Source organism: Ceratotherium simum, chromosome 37 (genome assembly GCF_057802395.1).
Source record: "Ceratotherium simum simum isolate JZ-2026a chromosome 37, ASM5780239v1, whole genome shotgun sequence".
Classification (NCBI taxonomy): Eukaryota; Metazoa; Chordata; class Mammalia; order Perissodactyla; family Rhinocerotidae; genus Ceratotherium; species Ceratotherium simum.
In genome coordinates this window covers 22,550,276-22,566,266 of record NC_141936.1, presented here as the reverse complement: position 1 = coordinate 22,566,266, position 15,991 = coordinate 22,550,276, and the positions used below count along the sequence as shown (strand labels likewise).

Here is a 15,991-nt window from a genome sequence, read left to right as displayed (position 1 = left end):
CAAGCGAACGCAGGGCCTTGTCTTCCATCAGGGTATAGCAGTACTGGTCAAATTCCTGAGGCCCATGCAACCTTCCTGCCCCTCGTAGAAGTGTTAGAAGTGAGGGTACGCGGACTTTGGGGATCAGAGGCGAGCCGGGGTTGCTTAGCTTAGATGGAAGCTGCTTTAAATCCCCTCTAGGAACATCTCTCAGTTTACTTCCAGAACCAGATGAACAAAGAAGGTTGGAGTGTCTCGTGGTCACAGGCTTCATAATGGGCTGAGTCGTGGCAGATGCAGAACCCTAGGCCAGGGCATGTAAGTGTGTAATAAGCACTTTGGAGACTGACCAAGGGAGATATCACTACAAGAAGGAGAAGCCAGTTTGGGCTTATCATTTCTCTTCTCTGTGCTCTGCTTGGGTGGGGCAGTATATTCTAACATGCCTGAGAAAAGGAGACATGGTCTCATCTCAGCCTGCCCTGAACACCAGTCTGTCCATCTTTCAAGCTCTCATGATTCTGCAGTGGATGTGCAGCTGGCACAACTTCTGTGCCTCCTGCTTGACCCCCTGAGGACTTGTTGGGCCTCCCAGCCGGTGCTGGTGCCAGTCAGGCCAGGAGAGACTTGATCTAGCCCAGGGAGCTCCAAGTCATTGGCCGTCTCGCCGCCAGGCAGGGGCTTTAAGGAAGAGAGAAGGAAGCTGGGTTTCTTCCCTTTGTCTCCTCCTCGTGTGACCTGCTGTGTGATGCCGGGTAGATAACTCAACATGCTGTGTCCCCTTTGTCTCTTCGGTAACACAAGGGGCCCTTAATCCCCATCTGCCCGACTGACAGAAAGTACATGTAAGGGAAGAGCTGTTGATTCCTTGAGGAAAGACTTGCTGGAAGCTCAAGGTTAGGTTTGAATGTGATACTTAGTATCAGCAAACACTGGCGGAAGCAGAAAGGATGACCGGCGTTGATCTGAGACCCCATGGCTGCTGCTATTTAGAACTTGGGCTTCAGAGGGAATTATTTGGCCAAAGCTGAATTTTTGATGAGCAATAGGGGTGAGTTTTTCCCTCTCACTCCATTGTCTTTAGCCACAGAAAGACATTATTACAAGCCACAGTATAATTATGTTAGCTATAAAGGCTTTGACTTCTGTGGAATGACAAAAAGCATGGTACTTACCGCGTTAGCAGGTGAATGTAATGTTGAAAAATCATGACTCGCCACTCACATAGTGTTACACTGTGGTTCCAGATCTTTTGTGGGCAGTAGACTCTTTGAAATATCTGGTGAAAATGATGGATTCTTCACCCAGAAAAATGCATGTAATGGCCACACATAAAATTTTGCTTTTGATATTAGTAATTCCATGAATCTTGAGTTAAGAATTCTAGATTTATGGCCGGCCCTGTGGCGTAGCAGTTAGGTGCGTGCACTCCACTGCTGGTGGCCCGGGTTCGGATCCTGGGCGCACACCGACGCACCGCTTGTCAGGCCATGCTGTGGCGGTGTCCCACATAAAGTGTAGGAAGATGGGCATGGATGTTAGCTCAGGGCTGATCTTCCTCACAAAAAAAAAAAAAGAATTCTAGATTTAGAGTTGAGATTGCGTGTTTACATTCTGTCTCATTACAATGTCTTGTGGAAGATAAGACTGATTTCTCCCCATTTCACAGATTGGGAAAAGCTTGGACCCAGAGAAAGGAAACAGTTGTTTTCCTTATTGGGAGCATTGCAGGGTCACAATAAAGTCAGTGACAGAGACCAGACTAAAGTTGCAATCTTGAGTTTGTAACGTGACCCATGTGGACGTTTAGAAGCCAGATCCGTGAACTAGGCGGCCGAGGAGACAAGGCGCTGGAGAATACCACAGTTCCCAGTTTCGTTCTGATTCCACCATTAACAGATTGCAAACCTGGGGAATGTGCATCTCTGTCCTCTCCCCTAGGTCTCATTCCTCAGGTGTGAGATTAGGTTATTGACCCTGAGCTCGTGAACATGTGCATATGAAACCAATTAAGAAATTACAATAAGACCTTCTGAGGGGCTGGCCCGGTGGTATAGTGGTTAGGTTAGCGTGCTGAGCTTTGGCGGCCTGGGGTTCGCCAGTTACCTACTCACCGCTCATTAAGCCATGCTGAGGTGGCGTCCTACACAGAAGTACTAGAAGGATCTACAAGTATGATATACAACTATGTACTGGGACTTTGGGGAGAAAAAAGAAAAAGAGGAAGATTGGCAACAGATGTTAGCTCAGGGCCAATCTCCCCCCCCCAAAAAAAAAAAAAAAGGAAAGAATTTCCAAAAAAAACAAGACCTTCTGAGGATATGAATGCTCGTTGATGATGTGGTGACAGTTATTTTCTCCAGATAAGGCAAATCTAAGAGCTTTGCTCGTCTCCCTTTTCCCAGTGACCTGAGGCCTTTTGCCCACAGTGAAACTGGCGTAAGACCTTTTGTTTTCCCCTGACTGTCACAATCCAGAAGGATTCTGCATCCTCTTCAGTGATCTTGTCTTGTCAGCTATTGTTTGAAAACACGGACATCTCTTGGCTGGGTGGCTCAGTAGCATTCTACCAAAGAGCTGTGTTACAGAAACGACTTCTAGATGACTGATGAAGCCAGACAGCACATCCTGCTGTCTCCCTACACGGGGAAAGGACAGCAGCGACAGTCGTTGACAGAGCACAGGGGCTTGCTCAGAAACACACGTGGCTGGCAGCATAGGGTTTTGGAGACATAGTTGGAGGGGAACAGTGGAGGTTGGTTGTTCTGCTCTTGAGTGGCTGAAAGGACATAATGCTCACAACGTACCACATTTCACCCCAGCCAGACCGTCAGCCATTTCTCAGCTTTCATCGGGTGTTTGAGTTCTGAAGATCGTAGGATTAAAGTGAAACTGGTTTCTGAAAGCACGAGGAGTGCCCAGTCTCCTGAAGTGTGCAGAAACCAGCATGCTCAGGTTTAATTTGGAGGCGTAAAATGTATTCCTGCATCCATGTGGACAGTCTCCTTTACATTAAAGCTGTCAGCCTTACCTAATTTCTTATCATGGTGATTCTGTTCATGCAGACTCTTTCCAGAAATCGCTGGCACATGTATTTAGTGAAGGACAGAAATGGATTTAAATATATTGAGAATACAAAGCAATTTAAGGTAGCAGAAGATGGCTCAGCCCTCCATATTCACATCACTATTTGCCATGGTATCTGGTTGATGGTTGTGGTGAAAGACTCTTGGAATACCTTGTTAGGATATTTAGAAAACACATGACCATATGGAATAGAGAACTAACAACCTTAGGATTTCAAATAATATTAGGTAGAAATGAAATATACCCAGTTTCTCTATTTGGTTCCCTCTGCTGGATTCTTGAGGACGATTAGCCCCTTGCTGAGTTACTGTGACTCTCCCAGGGTGCCCCTGAAAGAGTAAAGGGATAAAGAGCAAATGAAGATCTGTAAACAATGGTTACTCTTCTAATTAGATTTTTCAAAGGACAATGATAAAAGGGAAGAACATCTTAAAAGCTACAACCTATAGGAGACCAGGCTGTGATTAGTAGTTTAATGATAATTCTACCACCAGAGACGTCTAGGTCTGTCATCTTGTCTCAGACTTTTTAATTTTTAACTTCTCCTGCTCCCCCAATACAGTTTTTTTCCTCTTAATTTTAAAATCAGGTAAGGCTAACTTCTTCCAAAAACCCAAATCAATGAAATTAATTTGCTTTCGTTTCCATGAGGATCCCAAGTAGTTTTTCCCACTTGGTTAATGGCTCTGGCTGGAAGAAGAATTTCCCATTCATTATGTAGGGGTCTGGACCCAGCACACTGGGAAGGAAAGACCGTTAAGTATAAGCTTTCATTGAAAGAGTCAGAGTAATGGTCCCTTAGTAATAGTGTAGACTCTGAGCTTGGCAGGGGTTGGTAAACTTCTTTTGTAAAGGGCCAGATAGTAAGTATTTTAGGCTTTGTGGACCATCGGGTCTCTGTCCCAACCACTTGACTCTGCCATTGCAGTGTGAAAGCAGCCGTAGACGGTCATGGCTGTGTTCCAACAAAAGTTGATTGACAGAAACAGGCAGCAGGCCGATTTGGCCCCCAAGCCTTAGCTTGCCAACACCTGCTTTAGAGGGTAGGGAGGGAGCTGTCAGGTCACCCCAGGCTGATGGACTCACTGGCTGCTCCGCCAGGGAGATCACTACTATAAACTCACCTCTCAACGGGAGGGCACTATCCCCTATGGAAAGGGTCAGAAGTGTGCAGGGCCACTTGTGTTTTTATCAGTTGGCGGCCTTTGTGCGGACTGTGCCCTTTTTATTGTTGTTTGTAAACAGCACTACTGTCTTGCTGATCTTTCCTGGAAGCACCTGACAGCTCCTCTACGGAGCACAGTGCTTCCTTGCCTGTTGACAGCAGGTAACTTAGAGTTCTCAGACTTCTCAAACAGCAAGACCAAAAGCAAACAGAAGGAGCATGGAAGCAAAACAAGATATATTCATTCAAAGTCTTGCTTTTTCTGGGCCGATTTTTTAAGAATATGGGTCCTTATTTATTTGAATGGGAGTACTAAGATAATTTTTTAATTACTTTAGGTTAAAAAAATTGGTCACAAGAACAGTTTACAGTTCTTTCCAGTGTTTGTGTAGTATAGAAGATTAATTTTGCATTCTTGATTGTCCTCGTTTTGCATAAATTAAGGAAGAGAGAGGGAAAACTAGTTCTCCAGGTTTATGTGTTTTGCCCAGGGTGTATCTGTCCGCCCCCCGTTTTCTCTCCAGTTTCTTTTTGGAGAAGATGGCATGCAGCAGAAGCCACTGAACTTTGTATTTCGACGCCCCTTTTCTTTCCCCAGATGTCTTGGGCAGTCACACTCCAATTCTTGTGTCTCTGTTCTTTCTAGTTGAAAGGGTGCGTGGCCTTCCACACGTTCAGCTGGATCCTCTGCCCAAGACACTCCTCCTGGCGTTCGCATCTCAGCTCGAGAAGACGTCTCTCCATCTCACGGCGGACATCCCTGAGGCCGACCTCTCTGGAGTAGACCCCAAGCTCGTGTCTAACCTGCTGCCCTTTCAGAGAACTGGAGTCAGGTAGGTTCTTTATCTGCCTCTTGCTCAGATTTCATCACTTACCACTGACCGGGTTCAGATGCCCCCCTTTTAAGAACACTCATCTTTCCTGAACGTCTAGAAGCATCTAGGCGTTAAACAGCCAGTTGTGCTGTTAGCAAAGCCCGATAGCAGCCACTGGGTTTCAAATTCCATGAGTTAATCAGGACTCTGAATGGCGGGTGTCCAGAAACCCAACCCAAACTAGTTTCAGAGAAGAGATTTCTCAGTGCGTGTCATAGAAAACCTGGTCTCTAAAGCTCTCGTCAGGACTCTGTCCCTCTCTCAGCTCTGCTGCTGCTTCGTTTGCGTTGTTCTCAGCCAGGCGCTCCTCAGGTGTGGCCGTGAGGCCTGCCAGGGTCTTCGGCTTGCAGCCATCAGCTCACCAACCCAGCGGAAGCCCCTCTTTCCTAGTGGGTCTGACACAGCAATGCCTTAAATGTGGTGACTACACCGGAAATAGTCACCTCGGCCTGGGGGCTGTGGATGTCTTCTTGGCAAGACCAAGTGATGGGCCCATCCCTGGAGCCAGAGGGTGGGGCCTGCCCCACTCGATTACTTCAGCAGAGAGTGCGAGGTGGTGGTTTTCCAAAAGAAAGTCAAGGTGCCTTTTTTTTTTGGTGAGGAAGATTGGCCCTGAGCTAACACCTGTTGCCAATCTTCCTCTCTTTGCTTGAGGAAGCAAACATCTTGTGGCTGAGCTAACATCTGTACCTATCCTCCTCTTATTTTGTATGTGGGACGCCGCCACAGCATGGCTTGATGAGCGGTGTGTAGGTCCACACCCAGGATCCGAACCTGCGAACCCTGGGCCACCAAAGCAGAGCATGCAAACTAAGCTACTGGGCCGGCCCTAGGATGCTCTTTTTATAAAAAGAAAAAAGAGAAACCTGTCCTTTTTTCCCAGAGTTTCTTGGGAGAAGCAAAATGACAGGTTTCAACTTGCCTTCTAGTGAAAATACGGGAGGTCGAGGAGGGCTCGATAGTCCATTCAGAAATAATAAGATCTAGATCTGTTATTAGTCATTGTGGTTGGAGAGGAGTCCTGTGCAAGGGAAGGGACTAACTTGTCGGTGGAACTGACCGATGAAGACAGCCTGCCTGTCTGCTGCCCGCTCGTGGCGTTTGGTTACAGCTCGGCTGTCTCGGACAGGATGTCACTCTGTGTGTGGTTTGGGCAGAGTCTCACCTTACTGCATTCCCAGGGTCCCAGCTCTGCCCACCCCATCTTCCTGTCCCTTCCAGCTTCCGTCTCTCTGAGACAGCACGCTTTGCCGTGTCAGTCCTTCATCTGTTCGACGTTCTTTGGGCCTCGGTTTACCCAGAATCAGGGCGGTTTTCCCCTTTGATCTTTCTCCTCTGGCTCCTTCATTAACACTGAGAGGGACCACCCACCCCTTCCCCTGGGCAGCCTTCAGTACCCAAGTTCTTCGTGGCTCCAGTAGAGATCCTTGGCCCACATGGTGCGTGCTGGCCTCAGGCGCCCGTTAACTCTGGCACCACTGAGGGACTGTGTGCGAGGCTCCCCAGGGCCCCAGTGCGTCCAAGCCAGAGTGTGGCCAGCAGATTCCATCTCTTCCCTCTGTGGCTCTGAAACTGCTGATGGTACTCACAGCCTTTCTTCAAAACTTTCTAATTGAACCCAGCTGTTAACTTGCATTCTCTGAAGAGGAGGGGTTGGGTGTTGGGGGAGGAGGGCTGGCAATTCCGTGGTTTTTTTGTTTTGTTTTTTATGTGAGAACTACAATGGAAAACTCAAACTTGTGGAGAAAAACTCTCGTTCATGTGTCAGCTCCCTCTAATATCTAAATGGTCCCTTTCTTTTTTTTTTAAAGATTTTATTTATTTATTTTTCCCCAAAGCCCCAGTACATAGTTGTCTGTCATAGCTGCACATCCTTCTAGTTGCTGTATGTGGGACGCGGCCTCAGCATGGCTGGAGGAGTGGTGCCTCGGTGCGCACCCGGGATCCGAACCCGAGCCGCCGGCAGTGGAGCGCACGCACTTAACCACTAAGCCACGGGGCCGGCCCCTAAATGGTCCCTTTCAACAGATGGTTGAGTCTAGGCTCAGAAAGGCAGTCATCTGCATAAAGTCACTCAGCTTGCAAAAGTGGAATTGGGGCTGAAATCCCTGTTTTCTGATGACGAGTGCAGCATTTTTGTCTGTTATTCCAAACTATCCTGCAGGGGACGGCTTTCAGCTCTGTGATTATTTCTTTGCTACCCAGGTGCTTTCTTTGCTTTGTTCTCATGTTTGGCCACTTTGTTCCTTGGTTGGGGTACCTCGAGGCAGGGAAAAAGAAAAGACTGTGAAATTCAGGGGTCCGTTCCGCTTTGAGAATGACCAGATGGACGAAACCCTGTGGACGTTGTAAATGGTGGTGCCAAGGAGGCTGCAACAAAAGGCCCTCCATGCTTTGTTGCTTGGGTGCCCTGTCTGCCCTGGCCACCAATTTTGTAAATCAGCAAGTGAGGTAAAAAATAAGTCTTTTCACTCTTGCCCTCCCCTCCTCTGTCTGTGTCATGAGATGATCCCAGAAACAGTCGGGAAGATTCAGTGGAGGTAGGCGTGCCTGGGGAGGAGGCTGGGCCTGTTCGGAGAGGTGAGGTGGCGGCCCGCCGCTGGGCCCCCTGTCTCCCCACTGAATATGGTGGCCACGGCTGGGGGGATGCAGGAAGGACGCTCCCTCTCACTGTGTGGGCCGTTGTGGCTGCTGGGAGGACAAGGAAGTGCCTGTTGTCTGCTGTGCCCGGGCGTGCCAGCCTCATGCCACCCGCACATCTGCTGCTCAGTTTTCCGTCTTTATTGAGCAGTGGCTTTCCGAGGGCGGAAACGCTATTTCCAGGCTATTCAGAAAGGCTGTGTGCAGCCTGGAATTGTCGGCCGAACCAGCTGCTGATTAGAAGAGGTTATATTGTCTGTCTTTACTGTGTGAGAAGGAAAGAAGAGTGAGTCGACTGGATTATTACCAGGTTTCTGAGCAAATGATGAGTTTTTCAGGATTCAGATGGAAGAGGACTGGGTCTGGGGCAGGAGACCGGGCATCTGGTGCTCAGATCCTTTTAGCTTTTCGTTGATTCAGCTTGTGACTTGAGCAAGTCATTTTACTGTTTGTGTCTTGATTATTTTTCTTCTTTTTGTGGAATAATAGTTATAAGAGAAACACTAACTAGCATTTAAGATGGTGCCAGGTGCTGTATTAAGTGCCTTACACATTAACTTTATTAATCCTTGCAACAGTCTCTGGGGAGGTGCTAGATAATTCCCATCCTGGGGCTGAGGCACGAGGAGGTTACATAACTTGCATAGAGGTATACAGCTGCTAAGTGGTGGAGGCGGGATTCCAGCCGAGCCGGTCGGGCTCCCCAAGAGTGGAATGCGCCCTCATTCACAAACTGAGCTAAGGTTGTTGCACCAGAGGGCTTTGGGACCTGGGAGACTGCTGGTTAATGAGACACTTGCTAAGGCTGGTGCCCCTCTTAGGCAATCGCCTGTCCCCCCCTCTGGCCACCCTCCTCTTCTCCAGCACCTTCTGTCTTTGCTAGCTCCTTCCGTTTGCTTTTATGCATATGGCATCCTCTCTGATCTTCAGAAAGCCTTACGTGACCCCGCTGTCTCCTCTTCCTTCTAGGCAGACCTGTCTCGTGAACAGGAGTGCCCCTCCTAGCCCCCCGGTGGGCCTCTCTCCCACTGTCCTCCTCTCGCATCCCCGGGGCCTCACCTGCAAAGGCTGAGGATGACTCCTCTTGTTGGAAACTTCCCGCCTTGGCTTCCATGACCTAATCACCTTCTAGAGCTTTTTCCTACCTGTCAACCATTTCACATTTTCCCCTATTTTGACTCTTTTTTTTTTTAATTATTATTCTGCCCCTTGATTGGCCTCTGTCTGCCCTCTCTGGGGACGGGTCTCTTCTTGTGAGCAGGGCCCGTGCTGGTGAGCGCGGTAGCCCACACGGGGCTGTGCGTGTCCCTTCCGTGGCAGCGTGGTGGCGGGTTAACTGAGGCCCCCGGCTGTTCCGCCGTCCTCACCTGCTCTGCTCTCAGCTCTGCCATAGCCAAGGGAGGCCGCCTGCTCCTTGCCGATGACATGGGCCTGGGGAAGACCATCCAAGCCATCTGCATAGCGGCCTTTTACCGGAAGGAATGGCCCCTCCTGGTGGTGGTACCATCCTCCGTGCGCTTCACCTGGGAGCAGGTCAGTTCTCTTCGTGCTGCGATTTCAACCAAGAAGCTTCTCCTCGGTGTTAGAGCAATGAAGTAGCAGCCTGGGGACAGGGCCTGGGGAGCTGTAAGATCCTGTCTCAGCTGAAGGCAGGAAGGGAGATGCAATGGCCTCCTGAGGCCAGGCCCATGCTTATGCCTTTAGGGAAGAAAGCCAAGGAGTGAGCGAGCTCAGACTTGCCTCTGTCCATCAGTAGACCTTCCTGAGCCCCTCTCGTGCCCCTGCTAATAACACCTTTCATCTGGACCACACTTGAGCGTCACAGTATTTTTACCTCCTTTATTTCCCTTAATCCCCTAACAGCCACGTGGGGTAGACACGATAGACATTAACCTCATTTACAGACCAGAAAACTGAATCTCAGAGGGGTTAAGCACCACGCTTACTGCAGTGAGGAGCAGCGTAGGACCTTGAAGTGACATCTCCTGACTTCTTGGCTTAGGGCTTTTCCCCTGGGGAAGGGGCTGTGGGCAGGATAGTCACTGTGTACCGGGCACCTGTATGGCTGAAGGAGCTGACGTGAACATTGTGTTATCCCTCAGCCCTGAGCTTTGTCCACCATAAATCCAGGGATCAGAGTGCGTCTGTGAAATGAATAAAAATCCACATGAGCAAATGCATTGAAGGAGGAAGACCTCGCCCATGGTCCGTAGCTTTTCCCAGCTTTATGCTGCTCGTGGTGGCTGTCAGCCTCCTCACGATTTGACTTCTTACTGAGTGCCTGGGAGCCACTCAAGGAGAAGAGGCAGCCCTGCGTACAGCCCGTCAGCCTGATGCCCAGACATTCCCTGCCAGTGAAGAGAGAGCAAAACTTGGAGAATGTGCATGAAAACAACACTCATTCTTTCCCATCCTTGTTCTCTGACTTCTGTCAGTGCCTCTAGGAACTAACAATTCAACACATATTTATTGTGTGTGTTAGATTCCCACACACCCTCAGAAGTCTAGAGAATAGCCAGGTGGTCAGATGGCTGAAAGCACCAGCCCTCTGATATAAGAATAGTGTCAACCAGGGGAACACCAGACACCAGCCACTGACACGGAGGCACCTGGTGGCCTTCCATTGGCTCCACTGGCTTTGACTAGAGATGGTAAGATTTCTGGAGGGAGCACGTGGCTTTGTAGAAATTCTGACATAAATATTTTTATCATCATCAGTGCCTTCGGTGTACCAGGCTCTGCTAAAAATTCCTTTATAGAATTCCTCTTAAAAGGAGTCACATTCTTTCTCTGCAGAAACTTGCCATCTAGTTAGAGATCATAGAAGTGAAATCACAGACCCCACAAGGTGACTGCCAGCAGGCACTTGCTCACGAAGGCGGGAGGTGTCCTGTTGGTGCAGAGTGGCGGGGAGTGGATGGAGATGGTCGCTCTTCAGGGGGATGAGGGTCCCAGCAGGTGCAGGAGGATGTGGAAGGAAAGAGGCCCAGTTTGTTTTTCAGGGAGCATTAACTCTGGTCCACATGGAGAGAGTGCAGTTGAGGGTGGCTGGGGTCATAGCTGACAGCTGCTGGGCCGAATCGTCATTTCAGTTTTGTTCTCCCCTGTCATCCCCAGGCCTTCCTTCAGTGGCTACCGTCCCTGAGCCCAGACCGCATCAATGTCGTGGTGACCGGCAAGGACTGCCTGACAGCTGGCTTGGTCAACATTGTCAGTTTTGACCTTCTGAGCAAGTTGGAAAAACAGCTGAAACAGCTAAAAATTCCTTTTAAAGTTGTCATCATTGTAAGTGACTTGGCACAGTCTTTATGTACTTTGTCTCTGTGGAAACTTTCTTCTCAGAACCTCTAAGAACTGTCCTATCTGTACTCTCATGGAGCCTCGCTCGGCTTCTGGGAGCATAGAAGTCACTGTCTTTATTTTCTGGGGAGCTGACGTTTTTCTCAAATAGTAGTTCTCAACCCTGGCCACTTGTTGGAATCTCCTGGGGAGCCTTTTGAAAGATGTGATTTACTAGGTCTGTGCTGGGGGGTTCTAGGCCATTTCTCACCATGTGAGGTCATGGAGGGAGGCCAGTGTGTGGACTCCAGACCGCCCAGGGCTCCCGGAACTACAGCCTGGACAGCAAGGGCGTGTGCCTTCATCTGCTGCCCCCTGTTCGGATGGCTTAGACATACAGTTCAGACAGTTAATAGAGTCTCCTCCAGCCAATATACAGACACTACCTCCCCCAAAAAAGCACTTTTTAATTTAGGTGTTTGTTTAACGATGTGACTGCACGTCTTTCAGTGACCGGCCCTTCTTTGAACTCCTCACGTCCTTCATAAGGAAGGTCTAGAGAGACTTGGTGTCTGTCAGCACTCAGTGTGTCCAGTGGCTCACAAATAAACATTATGACAGGGTGTGCAGTTTCTCCCACCCTGCCCCATCCATCCAGTTCCACCCCAACCCAGTGACCCCTCGGGGACACGCAGAGGTGAAGCGAGTGGTGGGTGATTTCCAATGGAAGTTAACCCTCGTTTTTCCTCTTGGCAAAAGAAAGAACCTGATGCCTCTAGATGATGTGAAAGGTTCTTCTTTATTCAAACATGTGAGTTTTTAAAGCCAGTGGTATTTTCCTCTTCTTAAAAATAAAACTCTCTGTTGACTGTGGCTTCCCAAATCTTGGTGCTCAAAATTGGAGTGTATTTCTTATCTAGAGGGAGAGTAAGGAAAGAGTTTTTAGGAGGCCCAGAAGAGTAAAGGCTCTGAGCCATGCAAGTCAACAAGATTATGATGGAGACTCCGTGCCCGGCCGTTCCCAGCACAGGGCTGACTGCTGTGGGAGGCACGTTCATCTCTGTGTTCATCTAACAGGATGAGAACCAGCTCAGCGCCCTGCCCAGTGCTGTGCACTGAGGGCGTGGAAGGAGGAAAGTCAGCCCCATCCTCCATGGAACCACAGTCCAGTAGGACAGACACACGCACACACACACGCAGATCATTAGAATACATCTCAGTGCTTTCATAAACGTGTGAGCCCACGATTGTGGGAGCTCAGAGAAGGGAAGGAGAAGACACAGTTGCAGACCTCAGGGCTCTATTACTATGTTTTGGACGTGAGAACCATACTGTGTTCTTAGCATAAGCAAACTTAAATGTTTATATTTTTTCACAGCTATACGGGTAATGAGTCTTTGGGGGAGTCATTTCTGGTTTGGCACAGATTCAGGTGTGGCTTTGTTAGCATCCATGCAAAATGAAAGCTAAGAGAAGTATCCCAGGGTGATGGCGATGGTCCTGCAGTGTGTAGGAGAAGTCACGCCCTCACTGCCTGAGGGCTCTCCTGTATCAGGTCCTTTATATGTAGTCATTAAGGCGGATAATGTCCCCACTTCACAGCTGATGAGACTGACGATGAGAGAGGTTACGTAATTTGCTCATGCGCCTGAAGCTAGCAAGACGGAGAGTCGTTGATCAAAGCTGGGTAGCATCTTGCTTCAGAATTCATGTTTTTCTATTTCTGGCTCAACACTTAACTTGCCATATGATTTTTGACAAGCTGCTTCCACCCCTGTCGGTTTGTTTTTCAGTTAAGAAAGAGCCCTGTCCCCTTCTGACTTCAGAGAGATGTTGTAGGAAGAAGTAAAGTGACGGCTCTGAGGTGCCACACTTCTTAGAAGAGACTTCAGATACAAGCCATTCCTTGTGGCTGCTTATCACAGTGGTTAGTTAACAGTGGCTAGTTATAATCATGGTTAATTATAACAGTTGTACATTTTTACCCATTGATTGAAAGGGTCCATTTCCTTCCATGCCCTCTGTACTTTCTGCTGTTTCTTTCTATAAACTCCTTTTTCTTGCCTGTCACACAGGCTCTTGAGACAGGAGCACAAGTGTCACACCCTAGGTTTCTGGGAATAGACATTGTGACATTTGGGGGTTCATCTCGCACTCCCCTCCATAGTGCTTTTGAGGTCCTGTTTGGTTCATCGTAGCTGAAATGGAACAGGGGGTTCTCACAGATCCTCTTCAGGGACAGTGCCGGGATGTCCTGGGTATCCCCATCAGAGGGCGACTATACCAGTGAGTGCTCACTAAGTGACAGGACTGTTCCAAGGGTTTATGTGTGTTAGCCCATTGATGCTGGTGTTACGCCCATTATACAGATGGAGAAACTGGCAGCGTAGGGAGGTCATGAAGTTGCTCAGAGTTCCATGGCATGTAATTTGAATGTGTACCAAAACAGAAATTTTCTCCCTAATACTAAGAATGTACTAGTTAGTCACCTGATAAAATATGACATATTCTAGTTTTCTTATGCACAGAATATAGAGCTATAAATAATCAAACTCCACGTTCTAAACGTGACAGTCCGTCCCTTGAGGACAGGAACCACACCTCCTTCCCTTCTCCAGGTTCCCACAGTACTTTGTCACGCCCACCTCAGTGACAGCTCTCATAGCATCGTCTGATGAGTTGTCAGTGTGGCTGCCGTCCTTCCTGCCCTGCGAGTCCCTGGGCAGGGGCTGGGTGCCAGTGCCTCGTGCCCCGGGCACACAGTGGGTCTTCAGCACATGCAGACGTGACATGCATCTGACAAAGCAGCAAACTACCTCTCGGCGGTTTTTCAGTACAATCTTGAGGTGGGCAGGACGGGGGAGTCACTAACCCCGCCTTATAGGTGGAAAACTGTCCCAGAGAGGTGGAGCGACTTGCCCAGAGCGTAGCGGAGAAGCTGCACCAGGACCTGGGTCCTTCCCCGGGCCCACAGCTGTCCCTGGAGTGAACGATCTGAGGGAGGCGTCCTCGACGCGATGCTGTGCCGGGGTCCAGCTCCACGTGGGCTCTGCTCCATCCACTCAGGACTTGCCCTTGTTCACCTGCATGACTGCTTCTTTTCAGGATGAATCTCACTTCCTCAAAAACAGTAAGACGGCCCGGTGTCGCGCTGCCATGCCCCTCCTCAAGGTGAGTCCTGCTGAGAACAGCCCGGGAACCTGAGCCCACTTGGCATTGAGACCCTGCGGTCTTTTGCTCGGGCTGGCAAGGGGTCCGAGGAGAGCAGGGCCTGCAGGTCCGGGGCTGAGGGCCGTGGGCCGTGGACTTAGCGTTGACTCAGGGCGTCTCTGCTTAGGGCTTCAGTGCCAGATTTGTTTGTCTTCCTAACATCTTGCTAAGGAACTAGTGGTTGGTGCAGTCGTCTCTGTCTCTCAAAGATGAATACTTGTCTAAGGTCACAAGCCAGGTCGGGACTGCCCTCCAGATCCTCCTTGGGCTCCTCCTGGACGAGGCAGAGGGGGAGCCTCCTACAGTATGCCCTGTGAACAGCTCGGGAGAAACTGCCTGTCTTCTAGGTCGCTTGTGGAGGCGAAGCTCTCATGGTGCTAGGAAGCAAGGGATGAGTTACACAGATGTAGAACCAAGCCAGTGGGGATCAGCAAGAAGCGCCGAGACGTGCCTGAGCGCTCTGGCTGGTTGAGTCCCGGCTTCAGAGCAGGCGGGGTGTGTATACACTGTAGCTGGAAGCCGTTACCTGCAAGTGTTCTATGCTGACATGCAGTGTCAGCTCCATGTCTGACCTGGCACACACTTCTTGCCTGTATTTTGTGTCCCAGGGCCCCCACCGCCAACAGAGGGAAGGCCCCCAAATTCCCTTCTGTCTTCTTGTAGTGAGCTTTTTCCTGATATTGGGGAAGAATAGTATAATTAGAAAAGTGGCCTTTTCTCTCATATGAAGGTAGAAATCTCTCACAGATGACTTTGGGGGAATCTCCTTTGGTTTGTGTAGACTGAGCCAATAAAAGCACATGTTCATCTTGTACTCTATTAAAGCAGCCGGGGTGTTGCACCAGCATCGTAAAACTGCAGCTTTTATTGCTTAAAAGAACCGTTAAGCTGTACCTAAACTATGGAAAACAAATATGCTAAATATTGGTGAAGCTTACTAGCATTTGAAAACTAACTTAATTTTTCCACCTCCTCGAAAAACACATACAAGTATCGACTCATTTCAAGTTTTGTTGTGTTGTGTTTTAGGAATAACAAGTAATATGATACAGCTTCCAAAGCAGGATTATGTCATATGCTCCAAACTTAAAAATAAAGATCCTTTACTTAAAAAGCTTGATCCTCTGCTCATATTGCCTATAAATATTTATAGGTCGAGAGCCGTTTATGGACACACTTAAATGAGATTTTTTTCCCTTTTTGACCCTTCTTTTGAGAAGCTTTAATTTTTTTTATTTTGAAAAATGTTAATACACCTTGGTACTGTGGTTCCCATATTACAGCCTTAACTAAAATTAAATCTGTACCCCTGATGGTTTAGACAAAAGAAACTGCACAATAGATAGATCATATCATTAAAGGCATAATAGGAAAGCTTCTTAGCAGCCGTCCTGTTAATATAGTCACTGCCTGGTCAGGCGAGCTGGACCACATATTGGTTTCTGAAATACGTGCTTCTGAGCCAGACCTTTTAACGCAGAGCTTGTATCTTTAATATCTTGGCTATGTTTCAAAATGACACATTTAAAACAAATCTTTTAACTGTTAACTAGTATATATTATTCTGCATTTGTTGTAGAACTTGAATAAATTAACATTTGAAAATAGGACCCCTGAACATAGCCTGCTGTTTATGAAGGTGTCTTGAAGCTGTGCTCTCCCGTAACCTTGACTTCACGTGATGCTGGGCTACTGGCAGGATGGAGTGGAGGTGGGGGTGAGGCATTCTGTGTTGTTCTGTTAACTAAACCTTTCC

At 48.6% G+C, this 15,991-nt stretch overlaps 1 protein-coding gene across 2 annotated transcripts in view; it reads left to right on the top strand.

Moving 5' to 3' along the window:
• The window catches only part of SMARCAL1 (SNF2 related chromatin remodeling annealing helicase 1), a 63,732-nt gene that overhangs the window by 14,538 nt on the left and 33,203 nt on the right, over positions 1 to 15,991 (top strand). For both annotated transcript variants that reach the window (XM_004427535.3, XM_087424848.1), the window contains exons 7-10: positions 4,878 to 5,064; positions 9,129 to 9,279; positions 10,864 to 11,031; positions 14,131 to 14,196. In XM_004427535.3, the coding sequence (XP_004427592.1) occupies positions 4,878 to 5,064; positions 9,129 to 9,279; positions 10,864 to 11,031; positions 14,131 to 14,196 (572 nt within the window). The remainder of the gene's footprint in view (positions 1 to 4,877; positions 5,065 to 9,128; positions 9,280 to 10,863; positions 11,032 to 14,130; positions 14,197 to 15,991) is intronic.